This window comes from Penicillium samsonianum (assembly GCF_028829775.1).
Source record: "Penicillium samsonianum strain IBT 33392 chromosome Unknown utg000003l_segment0_segment0, whole genome shotgun sequence".
NCBI lineage: Eukaryota > Fungi > Ascomycota > Eurotiomycetes > Eurotiales > Aspergillaceae > Penicillium > Penicillium samsonianum.
The window spans coordinates 5,945,620-5,960,085 of NW_026643261.1; the positions used below are offsets into that span (position 1 = coordinate 5,945,620).

The 14,466-nt window shown below is 49.7% G+C and overlaps 6 protein-coding genes across 6 annotated transcripts; all 6 read right to left on the reverse strand.

Moving 5' to 3' along the window:
* Positions 1–450: 450 nt before the first annotated feature.
* Positions 451–1,183, reverse strand: N7471_005909 (DNA-directed RNA polymerase II core subunit RPB11; the record flags this gene model as incomplete). The annotated part of the gene is made up of 4 exons (XM_057278628.1): positions 451–648; positions 713–822; positions 878–936; positions 1,059–1,183. The coding sequence occupies 4 exons, from the start codon at positions 1,181–1,183 to the stop codon at positions 451–453; spliced, it is 492 nt and encodes a 163-aa protein (XP_057138238.1).
* Positions 1,184–2,997: 1,814 nt separating this feature from the next.
* On the reverse strand, positions 2,998–6,525 carry N7471_005910 (uncharacterized protein; the record flags this gene model as incomplete). The annotated part of the gene is made up of 3 exons (XM_057278629.1): positions 6,376–6,525; positions 5,242–6,150; positions 2,998–5,187 (listed from the first exon to the last, which is right to left on the reverse strand). Exons 2-3 carry the CDS (start codon positions 5,935–5,937, stop codon positions 2,998–3,000), a joined length of 2,886 nt encoding a protein of 961 aa, XP_057138239.1. The 5' UTR covers positions 5,938–6,150; positions 6,376–6,525.
* A 1,025-nt stretch (positions 6,526–7,550) lies between these two features.
* pmt4 (dolichyl-phosphate-mannose-protein mannosyltransferase) lies at positions 7,551–10,035 on the reverse strand (the record flags this gene model as incomplete). The annotated part of the gene is made up of 3 exons (XM_057278630.1): positions 7,551–8,011; positions 8,083–9,724; positions 9,808–10,035. The coding sequence occupies 3 exons, from the start codon at positions 10,033–10,035 to the stop codon at positions 7,551–7,553; spliced, it is 2,331 nt and encodes a 776-aa protein (XP_057138240.1).
* A 647-nt stretch (positions 10,036–10,682) lies between these two features.
* On the reverse strand, positions 10,683–11,585 carry N7471_005912 (uncharacterized protein; the record flags this gene model as incomplete). The annotated part of the gene is made up of 1 exon (XM_057278631.1): positions 10,683–11,585. One exon carries the CDS (start codon positions 11,583–11,585, stop codon positions 10,683–10,685), a length of 903 nt encoding a protein of 300 aa, XP_057138241.1.
* Positions 11,586–12,104: 519 nt separating this feature from the next.
* On the reverse strand, positions 12,105–13,226 carry N7471_005913 (uncharacterized protein; the record flags this gene model as incomplete). The annotated part of the gene is made up of 1 exon (XM_057278632.1): positions 12,105–13,226. One exon carries the CDS (start codon positions 13,224–13,226, stop codon positions 12,105–12,107), a length of 1,122 nt encoding a protein of 373 aa, XP_057138242.1.
* Positions 13,227–14,115: 889 nt separating this feature from the next.
* Positions 14,116–14,457, reverse strand: N7471_005914 (uncharacterized protein; the record flags this gene model as incomplete). Its single annotated transcript, XM_057278633.1, has 1 exon — positions 14,116–14,457. The coding sequence occupies one exon, from the start codon at positions 14,455–14,457 to the stop codon at positions 14,116–14,118; it is 342 nt and encodes a 113-aa protein (XP_057138243.1).
* Positions 14,458–14,466: the final 9 nt, after the last annotated feature.

A 14,466-nucleotide genomic window follows, 5' to 3' on the forward strand; every position in this document is an offset into this window, starting at 1 on the left:
TAGATGCAGAAAGGCCAACAAGAAATTGACAAGAAACACGAATGCAAAATGGTAAGTGAGTTGAGTCTCAGGAGGATGCGAATGACGCCGTTGTAGGACGCGGAGGCACCCGCGCTAACCTCATCGGGTGCTTAGTCATTTGGTCGAGATGGGTATTTTTGGATCTACAACTGGAATACGGAGTACTTGATTGATGGATACAAGTGATGATTTAAAAGCTTTAAGCTTGTAAATTTGTAGGTATCAGCTCGTTGGTGGTATAGCTGAGTCTCTCGGAAACAGTAGAAAGCAAAGAACACGCCCGCGAAAAAAGGGGCCACTCATAAATCCCCAGATCGAAAACGAAAAGAAAGCAAACGCAAGGCAAAAAAGACCATAACTGCTCCATGCGCCATATTTTCAGACCAAAGAAAAGAAGATGGATGGTGTCTGGGTGTCACTCATAATCATTTACTCAGCAGTGTTCTGCTGTTGCTGGTTGGCGGCGTTGGCAGCCTTGCGGAGCTCGTACTCCTTGGTGAATTCCCGAGACAAGATGCCCAGGTCCTTGATCAGAGCCTCGGAAGCGTTAACAACAGCCTGGCGAGGGGTGACCTCGCCATCAGTCTGGATACGCAGCTGGAACTCGGGGGTCAGCGGGTGAGGGACCTAATAGATCCTTGTTAGTATCTTTCCAAGAAGGAACACCACGTGCATATAGCAGGTTGCTTACGCGGTAGGCAGCAAAGATCACATGGGGAGTCTTCAGGAGACGGTGGCGCAGCATGTTGCCAAGGGTGTGGTCTTCCTTGCGGAAAGTAAATATAGCGGCAGAAGGAAGGCCTAGAGAGATACGGTCAGTGAGATTGTGCGATCTACACTGATCAACATGACTTACGGGTGTCGACCTCAACATCAATCTTGCTTTCGCCCGGAGCGAGCAGGATGGCTTCATACCTATATTCATGCCCTTGGTCAGCTTGTGGTTTCCACAAATGAAAAACAAGACATGAAGATGCAGAAAGGGGACAAAAAAAAGAGGAAACAAAAGCCTTAATCCGTGAGCTGATTCAACTGACACGTCAGGGGCGTCATCAGGGAGCATAGGGCGAGAATGGCGCGGATGGGGACCCTGGCCACGGCTACCAGCACGCTCTCTGGCGATAGCCGCAGTGGCCGTGATAATGGCAGGGCTCTGAGGCATGACTGCACAAAACAGAAACGAAGAAACACAGGATCGACAGTGAACAAGAGGATGACAGTCCACGGGTAAACAAGAGGATGGCAGAGGGAAAACGCGTTGACAGAGACAGGATAAATAGACATGATTCAATGCTCGCCAGGACAGGAGCAATGGTGCGAGGAAAGAGCTATCCTCGCTTTCCATGTCCTTCCTTCCCTCCTTCCCAGATTAATCAGAGATGGACATAGGAAGGCGCAGTTTACCCCGGAATCCGGGGAATATGCGCTGCGGCACACATGATATCCAACCGAAATTGAAGATCCAGCATTCAACGCACAACCAACATCACAGAGCAGCTCAAAATGAACAAAACTTCAGGAATTTCAAAACGCTGACATGCACTCACCGATCTGGAGCATTCATGGTGGCGAGAAAGCTTTTTTAAGAAAGGAAAAAGGTTTGAGAGCAACCTCGGCAGATACCAGTATCGGTATCGGTGATATGATTTAATGTATGAATCCAAGAAATTGCGGGAGTTCAAAAGAGAGAGTGACGAGGAGATGAAGGCTCGATGTAGTTTCAAGGCCTATTTATAGATGACCAGTTCGTTTTGACTTTTGAAGGACAATAGCGATCAAACGCGTGTGCCTTCGGAATATGCTTTTGAGGTGCTTATTGACAGCAAATAAGTTCAGGCGAAGGAACCCAATGAGGAGGTACACTTTAGATCGTTATTTGGGCCTTGACTTCGCACTTGATTGATGTTGACGTTGAGTGATGAAGATATCGTGATACATCTCGATATCGATATCGATATTGATCATGTGACCGTGCTGATGTAGCCTATCACGTGACAATGTACATACCGCCGGCGTTTGCTTCATCTTCATCTCACTTCAAGATACACTGCGCTAGTCCTTCTCATAATTTTCAACGATTTCTCATCAATTGGATTGCAATATGCCTCGGAAGCCCGAGACACTCAGCCTACTAAACCAGGGTAGTTCATGATTACACGCCACTCACACCACGTAGCTTCTAAGTTATCCGCACATAACCGATCATATTGATATGACATAACATATATTAGCCACAGTGTATAGAGAACGAACCCAGATCTACGCTATGGTAAGATATACACCCCACTAAAGCAAAAAAAACACGAAATCTAAACAAAATAAATAAAAAAAGAAAGGAACCCTGGAAAGAGCCGATATAACGGCCATAAGGCCCGAAATGTATTAAGGGAGTCGGGAAGACGCAGAGCGCTCTGGCGAGAAGACAATGCAAAACGAAACGACACAATAAAAGATGACAAAAACAAAGATAGAAACCTATCAGATAAATAACGCCATGTCTCTTCCCGCGCCGATATCATAAGAAAGTGAGAAAAAAAGCAGAGCACCGAACTCAAAAATCAAAACTAGACTAAAAGCGCAAGGAAAGCATATGTATTCATACTTGTAAATGTCGAATCCCTCTGCCCAGACCGGAATGACCATGACACGATGATGCAAGGAAACCCGGGGCAGGGAACGAGGAGTGACATACAAGATGTGAGATGAGGGCTAGGGATGCATTATCGAGCCGACATATTCAAATGGTACGGCAAGCCCTTCTCTGAGGTGATGGTATGTGCGTCATATGTCGTAGGAGGAGCGGGAGATGTTAGGAAACGGAAGCGGAAATGGAAATGCAGAGAAGAAAGGGGCAGGCTATACAGCGTAACGCGGACAGATTTCTTTTTCAGATGCAATGCAAGCACGCTTTCATGGTCGAGTTGTGGAAGGAGGAAAGAAAGAAAGAAAGAAAGGAGGAAAGACAGAATCAAAGACTTAGTGCACGACGCTCAGCAGATCCCCGAACGAAGATGTCGCTCGCTTCATCTTCCAGCTGCTCTTCTTCTTCTCGCGTTTCTTTACCATGTCAGCCCAGGCCTCGTCATCGTCCTCGTCATCATCGGAACCGGGCTTTCTATTTTCAACACCAGTACTCCGTGAAACGGGGCGGACGGTCACAGTGGCGAGATGCGACTTCGGAATGTGAGACTGAGGCACTGGCATGGACGGGTGCTGGTTTTCGTCACCGAAAGGCTTGTTTGTTGAGGATGCCACCGCGTAATTCGATTCGGGCGGCATGACTGATACTGGCCGGTAACGAGGCGCCATGCCCGCGGTGCTGCGCTCCGACGGAGCGATTGAAGCCGCATATCCGGTGTTGGGGCGGAATGGGGTACCGGACAGATTCGGCATGGGCGAGCCAGTCCTACGAGTTGAAATGTTGGGGTCCAGCATGCTCATCGTACGCTGATCGATGTGTGGTGGAAGCGAGGGCGGCATATTGAGAAAGGATGTTGCAGGCATGGACATGGGCCGCAAGTTCGGGTTGCCACCCATGGACTGGGGTCCTGCTATAGAAGGAGGGCCCATGGGAGGCATGGTCATCGCTCCACCAGGCATCATCATAGGAGGCATTGGCATGCCTTGCATCATAGGTTGACCCTGCCCACCTTGCATTTGCATCATTTGCTGCATCCACTGCATTTGCATCTGCATCATCGTGGTCATCTGCTGCGATAGTTGGATAGAGGCTTGTTCCCCGGCGGTAACGTTTTGCTGCTGCTGCGGCATCATCGAGTATGGTCGAGGCACTCCTCCCATTTCCTGCATTGCTTGTGTGTTCGGGCTTCCTCTGCGCATCGCTCGCGCCCGCTCCTCATTTGCTATAACACCGACAAGACCTCCAGGGGGAGGTGCGGGGGACGAAGATCCTCCATATACCGAACCACCTCCAAACGCCAAGGATTCACGGTTGGCGTTGTTAACCAGACCTGCACCGAAGTAAGGATCTCGCGGCAAGTTCCTTGCAAAAGGTGGCAGACTGCCCCGGCTGCCGTTGGGGTCGGCACCCGAAACAGAGCTGGAAGATGATATATACGGCGGTTGCATGGATGCACGAAGGTTGGGATTGGAGCTGACATTGTTCAGGCGAGTTGGTGGGCGGTTCTGACCGGGGAAACCGTGTGCGGCCAGAATACCAAGCGGCACATCGTCATCCTCTTCCTCGCTGCTCTTCCCACTGGTGGACTTCTCGCCTAGTACGGACAGGCGACTGGGATGCAAATTGGGCGTGCTGTTGCTAGCTCCACTCATCACCGGACGTAGCGATTGCACTGGTGCTTGCTGACCTGTGATCTTCATCATCTGCTGGCGATACACCGAGAGATGAGCCTCCTGCTTTCGTCGTTGGCGTTCCGTCTCACGTTGCTTCTCCACCTCATCTTGTTCATCGTCAAACTCCTCGTGATCAGACTCTTCGTCGCTCTTAGTTGCATCGCTATTGGAACGTCGAAGCTCTTGTTGCTGGCGATAGTGCTCGAACTGAGATGGAGTCATCACCTTGTTACCCGGAGAAGATGACTTGGGCAGACTATCCGCGTACTGCACAGCCAACCGCGCGTGATCCGCAATGGAAGGGTCCAACCTGTCGGCAGGAGCGGGCGAACGGCGGTATTGGAACATATTATCTGGCTCTGGGTTCACATGGCCAGAGTAATTGGGCGCTTTGCCCTTGTCAATCAACGGGGTTGCACCAGAGGGGCTAGCCTCACCCCACGGCGAAGTGCTTTCTTTGCTAAACACGACGGATTGTCTGACCATTTTGGCATCTTCGTCGTCAAAGGGTGCGGATTCCCCCTTAGCCGAATATATCCCGCTCCTCCGCAGTCCTCCTCTCTCCGATCCCCGCGGGCGCTCTAGGGAACGATGTGAAGTAGTAGCCTCGGTAAATTGGTTGGGAGACGGCGAAAGCTTCCGGAAACCAACAACTGTATCGAGTGTAGACTGGCTCTGGTTCAGCGGTGGAGAATGCGGGCCACGTAGCAAGCCCTCCTCGGACGGGCGACGATCCCAAGAGTAAGGGGGTGACTCAACAGCAGTCGATCGATCTGTATTAATCGCGGCGGGTGCCGCAGCTCTGCTGTTTTGGAACTCGGGCAGAACATGCGTCGGGGGAGACGAGGAGTACTTTGATTCTATCAGCACTGCATCCTTGCCTGGACGAGCGATTGCAGGTCTTACCTTGGCCGGTTTAGGGGATGACCCCCGTATTGCTGAACCCTCTCTTGCATCCATATTATCAAACATCTTGTTAAAATCGTCCTGCGAGCTGAGAGCGAAGTTTGTATCGGGCAGCTTGGGTGGAGTAGCCGTGCTATCGGTGCTGCCCGTCACGGGGCGATTCTTTGCGGCGTCTGGTGTTTGCTGTCGAGGGACCTGTGGTCCTGACTTGCTGAATCGACCACCGAACGAGAAAGTTCGTCCGGCGGCGCGCAGTGCACTCGTGAGCGGTGGTGGAGCTGGAACATCATGGATTCGGGAATGCGGGGATAGGGTCTCGTCGGGCGGCGGGACTTCAGTCGATGATGGGAGGGTGGATGACGAGCTTAGCCTGGTTGACGTAGAACTTTCGTAGTTACCACTATCACGGTTCCCAGTCAGCCGTCTCCTGAGAGAATCCATGGTCGAAGGGCGATCGTACCGGCTCTTATCCAGGGGTCGCTCCCTATCCGCAAAGATGTTATCGGAATCCTCCATCGACGGCACCGTATTGCCCTCGCTCAGCGGCTTCGTCAGCACGGCTCCATCCGTCATGGATCGATGAGGCCCCGGGCGCTCGAAGACTCGAAAGGAGGATTGGTGAGGGGCGTCCACGTCTTCTAGAACGTTGCCGGACGATTTCCGCCTGGTAAAGCTCTTGGGCAGTTTCATAGGCATGGAAGCGAATGTTCTGACGGATCGGGCTGGTATTTGAATAGCCGGCCAGTGTGTCTTTGGGAGTCAGCTATCTCATTAAGGTTTGGACGATCCTGGAAGTTTGTCGCCCTCTGAGCGTGATGTGTCGAATGCAAGTGATGCCCGAAGAAACGATCAGTCCAAATAGATAGGTATAACGATCGAGGGTAAACAAAGCAAAGCTTAGGGGTTAAGCTGAGGAAGAATTGAAGTCAGTCAGAAGCTTTCAGGGAGAGACGAAGCACAACATGTGTTTGTCTAGCGGCCGATCAAAGGCCCGGCAGGAATCCACAGAGTGGGTTGTCTTGCGTCTGTCCGATCCGATGGCATCTCACAACAAATTGGATAAATTATTCCCAAATTCCTTGCAGGGCCTCGAATATGTGCTCTTTTTTTTTTCTGGAAAGAATTTGAACCCACCATAGGTGTGTCGGGTGAGACGCGGAAATGTCCGTTTCAGTTCTCTCAAAGAGAAACACCAATAAGAACTGGGGACGAGAGTGGAGAGACCCTAAAAATCACCAGGGGGGGGGCAGTAAAGAATGAAAAAATGAAAAAGAGAGAGAGAGAATGTGTCGAAAGAGAGGCAAAAAAGAGAAGACGCTACTGACAGTCTAGTCCCTTTGGTATCCGGAGTTGTCCAGATATGGTCTGAGTATTCTGGCTATTACTATTTACATTCTAGTATTACTACTAAGTACCTAGGTACCTTAGTATTAGTTATGTGTTATTATTATTTATCTTATGTTATTACCCTAAGACTTGGGTACTTCCATGATCTCATAGGACTTCAATGTGAAACTGTCTTACTATACATAGCAAGTGGGAACATTTGAAGTCTCTTTGTACATAAACAGTGGGCTGCTTTTTTTTTCGGTCTAAAAATAAAACAAAATATAGAAAGGCAAAAATCAATTGGAATGTGAGAAGAGAAAGGGTCGGGTCTAGACATATGCAAGTTATATAGAAATAGTATTAATAAAAAAGAAACATTTTTACTAAAAAAAAAGTACGTACCTAGGTAATAGTCGAGGTAGTTACTGGAGTATTCAAACATGAAATCCCATCAATGGGCACATGTCATCGATCGTCGATCACGTGAAGTCGATCACGATCGACATTGGCACATTCCAGGGTTCTTCCTTATACACACTCCTATCCACATATCCACATACATATCTACATATCTACATATCTACATCCCCAATTGACACCAATACAACAGGCCTGGATCAATGTATCGGGGACTAACTTACACGGTCGGCTGATTATCCTGTACCACCAATAGTGACACAGGACTCGACTGAGAAATTCTGGCACGGAAGATGTACTACATCGGGATGGAAGAAAAAGAGAACTCAAATGACCGCACATACATGCACATACATAATGGTTTCAAATGATACCAAAGACTGATATCATTTGAATACTCCATCATGTTTCCAATCGCACAAAAAAAAACACCTTCTCCTCCCGCCTTTTATCACGGATTATACGTTATCTTACAAAATTGCGACTTTGCAATTTCAGTTCAGCCCATCATCTCAAATGGGTCTGTTCTCTCTCGGGTTGGGCCAAGGAGGCCACCGAGGAGCCTATTTGGCAAAGTGAAGGTCGTAGTTCAGCCACTTGCGCGCATTGACACCCGCCACATCGAGGCCAGGGGTACCGTAGGTCAAAGGCGCATAGAAGATGAAGCCCCAGATGGTGGCAGCCAGAATGATAAGGGTGGCAATCCAGCCCGCGATGAGCGACTTGCAGCCCATGCGTTCCTTGGCCGTGATGAACCGGCGCAGGCTGCTGACCGACCGCGCCTTGGACTTGCCCGAGGGGTCATCCACAGGGGGAAGTGCAGTGCGGGGATCGAGCGGCTGCAGGTTGAAAATGAATTCAACCAGTGCGCCACACACCATGGTGGAGGCCAGGTGTGAGGGCAGGTAGTGATGCAGGAAGCGCTGGCGACCCATCAGCCAGAAGGGGAAGTAGTGCGCAGCCCAGCACAGGAACAAGAAGCCGGTGCTGTTGTACAGACGCGAGCGCGTACCGGGGCCCCAAACTGATGAACGTGTTAATTACCAGAACAGAAAAAGAAAGAAAAACAGAATAAGAGTTGGTTTCTCGACTTACTTTCTTCCAATGCATCTACACCACGGCGAAGGGAGAGCTGGTCAGCACCAACAATGCCGGCAAACACGGCCAGAATACTGCTGGCAATCCACCATCCAATGGGGTTACCCAAGAAGTAGATCTGCTCACGAGTATCGTTCTTGGTCCAGAAGCTCACACCCCGCAACAGGAACGGCCACTGGAAGGGCTCCGTAGCATAGGGGTGACTGCTGGTCAGAGCGTTGTTGTGGTGGAACATGGCACCCTGCAGCTCGAAGTACTTGCGCAGGAAAGGCAGCGTCTTGACCTTACGCTCCTCCTTAACAAGACGGGGGCTGTCCTCTTCCAAGTTCTCGATGTTCTCAACGTACCACGCGTTGCTGGACTGAAGGATATTCTTATTACCGTTAATTTCGGCCTGCTTGTAACCCCATTCTGGCAGCGGGGTTGTGTGTGTCCACAAAGCGACCCGAGTTGGAACGTGGACCAACTTGAACAGGCTGGCAAGGGTACGGAACTCCTGGGCAGCCTTGCCCGACTCGATCTTGAGCTCGAACAGGGTGTCGTTGTGGCGCTCGCCATCAGCCAGTTCTTGAGAGACTGTAGTGAACTCTTGGTTGGTGGGGAAGAAGGGAGACGCAACATCGTGAGTCAGGAGATAACTCTCGGTTCCAATGTGGCGGAGCTGGATGATGTCGCCGTTGCGCACGCTCTTGGGCTCAGATGGATCAACCAGAGGCTCGGCCGGCAGGATCTGCCACTGGTTGTTGGTGTCGTTGTGGGGATAACCAGTGACCTGCTGGCCCTGGCTGGAAATACGGCCATCGTCATAACGCAGGGGGTACTTATCCCAGTGGCTGTGGAGGAAGACCTTAGTGTCCTTGTGGCGCATGGTAATGGTGTCGAAGTATTGAATGCCAACAGACTGAGCGGTCATCTGGTTGTCGCTAAGAGTCTCTTGGAACTCGGGGGTCATGAAGTCGTCGCCGGGGCCAGACCGATTGAGAATAGCAAAATGGACCTGGAACCAGAACAGGTAGAACATGAAGGGGATAATGACCAATCCAACAGCGCGAGCAATAAAATGCTTGCCCCAGTTGATCATGCTCAGCGCTCCCTGCTCGCGGTTGATATCCAGGAGGTTCCACAAGTCAATGAGGACTGCCGCGCCGATGGTGACGAAAGTGAAGAAACCGACATATTTGGTGGAGATGACACAACTCATGCAGAAGCCGGTCAGGAGAAGCCATTTCCACCACTTCCGGCTAAACGGTTGGTGACGCAACTTGTAGAAACGAACGTAGCACAGAATACTGAGTGCCATTGACAACACGAGGGTCGAGTCCAAAAGGATAAGACGGTCTTCACCCACATGGGCGTTGTCAAACACCATCAGGCCGGCAGCCAGCACACAGGCTGGCAGAGAGTAGCCAGACTCCCACATGATGAGGAACACCACGGGAATTGTCAAGGCACCAAGAGTAGCCGGCATGGCACGGAGGGATAGGTAAGGCACATTGTTTTCGATGTAGGAGTCGCCGATGTTCTCGAACAGGAATCTTCCATCGAAGCCCACGAGCCAACCCATGAGGGCAAACAACAGCTTTCCAAAAGGCGGGTGCACATCGAAGAAATAGGTACGTTGAAGGTAGTAAGAAGCGAACTAGCCAAATAATATCAATGTTAGTCCAAGGGCCCCCTTTTTTGTAGAGATTGTGCCACCACAAGAGGCATTGGATCTCCTACCTTGCCGAAATGAACCTCATCGAATACAACCTCGTTAGGGAAATCGAGGCGGTAGAACCGTGTCGCGAAAGCCAGGAGGGTGAGAATCACTATGGCCAGCCAATAGTCCCATTCCGACTTCTGTTTGACCGGCACCGACACGGGAGTCGAGTCATCTTCCGAGGGCAATGCGGTGTAAACATCCTTCTTTCCGCCTCTCTTCCGCAGAGAGGGTGAAGGGGACGACATGTTGAAAATATGAAATGTAGAGAGCGACCGAGAAACTACCTATAGCCAAATAGACTTCCGGGGGTGTCAGTAAATATCAACAAAGCAGAAAAAGATCGTAATAGAGGGGGAAAGGAAGAAACTTACCAGAATCACCAAATAAGCATGGCACCCAACAATTGAGGCCAAGAAAACTATGAGAAAGGAAAGGAGATGTGGAGGGGGATGATAGTAGAACGTTAACGTTGCGTGTCTTCTTGGTTTCCGGGTAGGGCGGTGGCCCAGGCGGATCTACGTATACAAATCCACAAAAAGGGTGAGATGTACTTTGTACATCAACTGCTTGATTGATTGGACTGTCGAGTCGAGTATTCAAAGAAATTGAACCTTGGAAGTTCCAGTTTATTGTTGATTTACATATATAGTCTCCTATCAATATTTTCATGGCGACTGATTCATGCAATGTGATATCTCCTTTGACCTCCTTGTTGGATTTTCTGGCTTATAATTGGACAAAGATTTATACATAAAGTTCTGGTAGATTCTCATTGAGATTACTTGTCTGGAATCTCGCTAGTTGACAAAGAGCCTCCCTAGCTGGCCCCTGTCAAGGTCAGCCAATTCTAATGTAGACAGTGCCAAAATGCACGAATATATATATCAAGAAATTAGCGCCTCTCATCCGTTTCAACCTCCCGAATAACAAGCCACAAAGCCTTCCTAAAAGGATCTTCTTCCTGTTTTGTCTCTTTAATGTAAACATCGCCTCGCCTTCCCACTCCTCTCCTCTCCTGATCCATCGGCTCATTATACTTCTTCAATGAGGCATTGAACCGCGTCAACCTAGACTTAGAAGACCAAGGCAAGATCTCAAATTCAAGCTCAGCAATCCAGGGCTGCAAAGTCCCAATCCTCCGTTGCAAATCCAGCTCCTGCTGCTGCCTTTCATCGATCTCAGTGTTGGCCATGGACGCCTCATACTGGAGTTGTAGAAACAGAGGCGCCTGCCGATTGATTTTGCCTTGAGAATCCAATATAGGGAGCTTTGCGACATGTGCCAGCGCATCCAGCTTCGCAATCTCAACCTTCAAGCCACGCGGACCGAAGATGTCCTTATTAGCTTGTTTGATGGAGGAGTCTGTACGGCTTTTGGACATGCCTTGGCTGCCCAGGTTTGCGAGTCCGCTGACAACGTTTCCAATCCAGTGCAACGGGAACAGGATCGGGACAGACTTCAAGATCCCGCCTGTTGCGTCTAGGACCTGGAGGGGCGGACTGGCAGCTATGTCTTTGTTCAGTTGGTCGAGGAAGCCGAGGAAGGATTCCTTGGGGAGTTGGTGATTTTTTAGGACGGGTGGATATGCGCGAATGAAAGGAGAATCAGAGGAGGCGGTGATGGCTGGAATTGCGATTGGTTTGTGGCTTGTTTGAGAGGGGATTTCTTGTACTGGTGGTGATTGGCTTGGTTGTGTTGAGGGTCCTGCTGTGTATGCTGGAGGGTGATCTGCGGCCTCTGCCTCATCAGAACGTCCCATGTCCTCGAAGGGGTTTTGTCTCTTTTCGTCGGCCATTGTGTGTGAGAGAAATAAAATAAGGTGGTTCTTCTGATAAGCGTCTTACGGGGGCCAGCATCCTTTTAAGTCTGAAAGTGGGGCGGAGTAAGCTAAGCCTCAGCCCTGGAGATTATTCTAGTTGCTTGAATTGGTTAGAAGGATATATAGATTGTAGAAAACCCTTGGAAGCCTTGACTTAGCCACACCTGGGCAGCATCCATGGTCTTTCTAAGGTTGGTTTTGGGCCGCGCTACGCCTTATCGGGCATGCTTTGCGAGATGCCTTCACCCGTGCAGAATTTATTTCATAGCCTCAAATTATATGTTATATGTCAGTTAAGCGCAAAGAAGGTAACGTGGTATTGTTGTATTGTGGTTTTATTGGCTATGTGTTCGACATAGAACAAGATCAAATGCCCAAAGCAAACCATTCACTCCCAATAATGCTGACAACATATGCAAAACGGAAGCCAAATATGAACCCGAACTCTCAAGCAAATAAAATGGTCCATGGGTATCACTGAAGTATCTTAGGGCCTTAATCGTCATCCGTAACATTCAAAAGCTCCAATTCCATCGAGACCAATGCCTGGAATTCTGCCCGGGGCATTCCAGTGGCCTTTGCCAAGCGGAACAAACTCTTGATGCTCGTACCGATATGTTGTTTCACTCCCACCTCGTAGGTTGACTGGCTCTCTGCCTCGTGTTCCAGTTTGGCGATAGCATCGGAGCTACCAGAAGATGCAGAGGCCGGCCGTGGGTGGTTCAAATCTTGTGCGGCCTTATCACTGGGGATATGGTCTGGAGAATATCCGTTGGTGCGGGGCTCATCCTCTGAATTGACTCCGTTCACCTGTCGTCGCAAGAGATTGGCCAGCATATCTCCATTGAGCGATGACGGACCAACCTCCGGTTGCTCCTCCGTGGGATCGTGATTATCCATGGCCGGCTGCACGTCGCCGTACTGCGAGAAATAAGACTGCTCAGATAAGCCAGATGGACCCGGCTTTGATGAACCAGTAGGCGCGGGGGTCTTGGCCCCAGGTGTGGAGTCGTATTGAGCCCAGTAGTCATCGTCGTCGTCGTTATCCATGCTGTTCTCCTGAGCTTTCTCTTCCTCGGTAGCCTTTAATGTATCAGCCAGGAGCTGGTCCTTTGCCTGAATGTTCGCCTCCCCGATGGAAGAAGCCCAGGTATCGTCATCCTCAGCAGCTCCCTCCCGCGGCAAAAGCTCTGCGACTCGCCAGCCACGGCCACCTCCCTCTTCGTCTGTCGGGCACCACAAATAGACCACCGTCAAGCTGTATTCGGTGAGTGGAACTTGTGCTTTGAGAGTCTCATCATCGATCCGCTTGTATGTCACCGGAAGTTCATCCGGAAGCTCGATTTCGCCCGATACGGGGTGTGGTTCAAAGGTGGCACCGTCAATGACCCTTTGCAGACGCTCTGCTTTCCCAGCATCCCAGCACAGTAGTTGCAGCCATGACTCTGTGGAAGATGTGGATAGCGAACTGAGAACCCCGACTCGTTGGCGCAGAATAGGGGAGAGAAGTGGTAACAGAGCTGGGGGTGCGCGGGGCGAGACAAAGGCTAGTGGGAGGCATGCGAGGAGGGGAGGGAGTAGTTCGCGGGTTTCCGGTGGGTTGATGAGTTCGACCATACTGGCTATGTAGTGTAGTGTAGTGTAGGTATGAAATGCGGATCAAGAAAAAGTAGAAATCGTGGGGAGGAGGTCAAAGACAGTGTTTTGCAAGCTCTCCGGGCTCCATTCGACCGAACGTGGGGCAACAAACAGAGCAATCACCGGGCCGTAAAGCTTACTGCGTCCATGGTTCAATCAGGTCGATGGCCCAATCCCCTTTGTACCTGGTTATTTTTTTATATTCTTATATTCTCTTATATTCTCTATAATTTATGCTTATATAGTTCTATTTGGGTTTGCTTTCCTATTCTAGACTAACCCTTACGCTGACTGCAGAGGCTCTAATTTACATCCTCTTATTCCTATTGGCTGGTTCGCATATTATTCATAACATCCATGGATTAACCTGAACATGAACATCTCATAGAATAAACTCACGGGCGTTCATTCCAACCGTGCAAGTCCCACATTCCAAATTCCACATCCTAGGTATCAGCTGTCAGCCCGAAACACATTCGGAGTAGAGTCAGCCGCCGGCCAGTTTGGATTCGTTCCGGTGTCACTCCGTACGGGAGTACGGAGTACTACATAAGATATATACAAAACAACTAACATGCCTTTGGTCCCTTGTAAGAAGAAGAGAGGAAGATACGATCACAAGTTACATTATAAGCACATGTTATACTATACTTCAGATATTTAGGTGCATGGTGGAATGTGAGAATGGATATTGGATTTGCGAAACTAGAAGCCGAGACGACCTACATCGAAATATACGAAGATAATGGATATTTTGATTATTTCTCTATTTGCAGTCACAATACGAGCCAAAATTAGTCCAAGAAGACGTTCTCAAAAAGCATTAGCCTCATATTAAGACAGATAATGAAACACCTCCTGGTGCCACTCAATATTCTTTTGCCCTGAGTTCTTCAACACGATCTTCGCTGTCAGAACCATCTTGGTCGATGATATCAAATTCGTTCTCTATAGCCCCCAGCTCATTCCAGTCCAGTCCCCCGAGCTTTGGGACGTCCATGTTATTCACCCATGTCTCCATACGCTTTTTCCAAGCCTCCATATCTTTCTTCGAACCCCTCCATACCAGGTTTGATATCTTCATAGACACCTTGGAGCCATTCGCACTCGACTTTGAGACTTTCATGGTTACCTTCGAGACTCCCTCGTGCTTCTTTACGGCCTCCATATTCTTCCTCACATTATCCATTTGCTTCTTTACCCTGTTCATCTGTTCCCT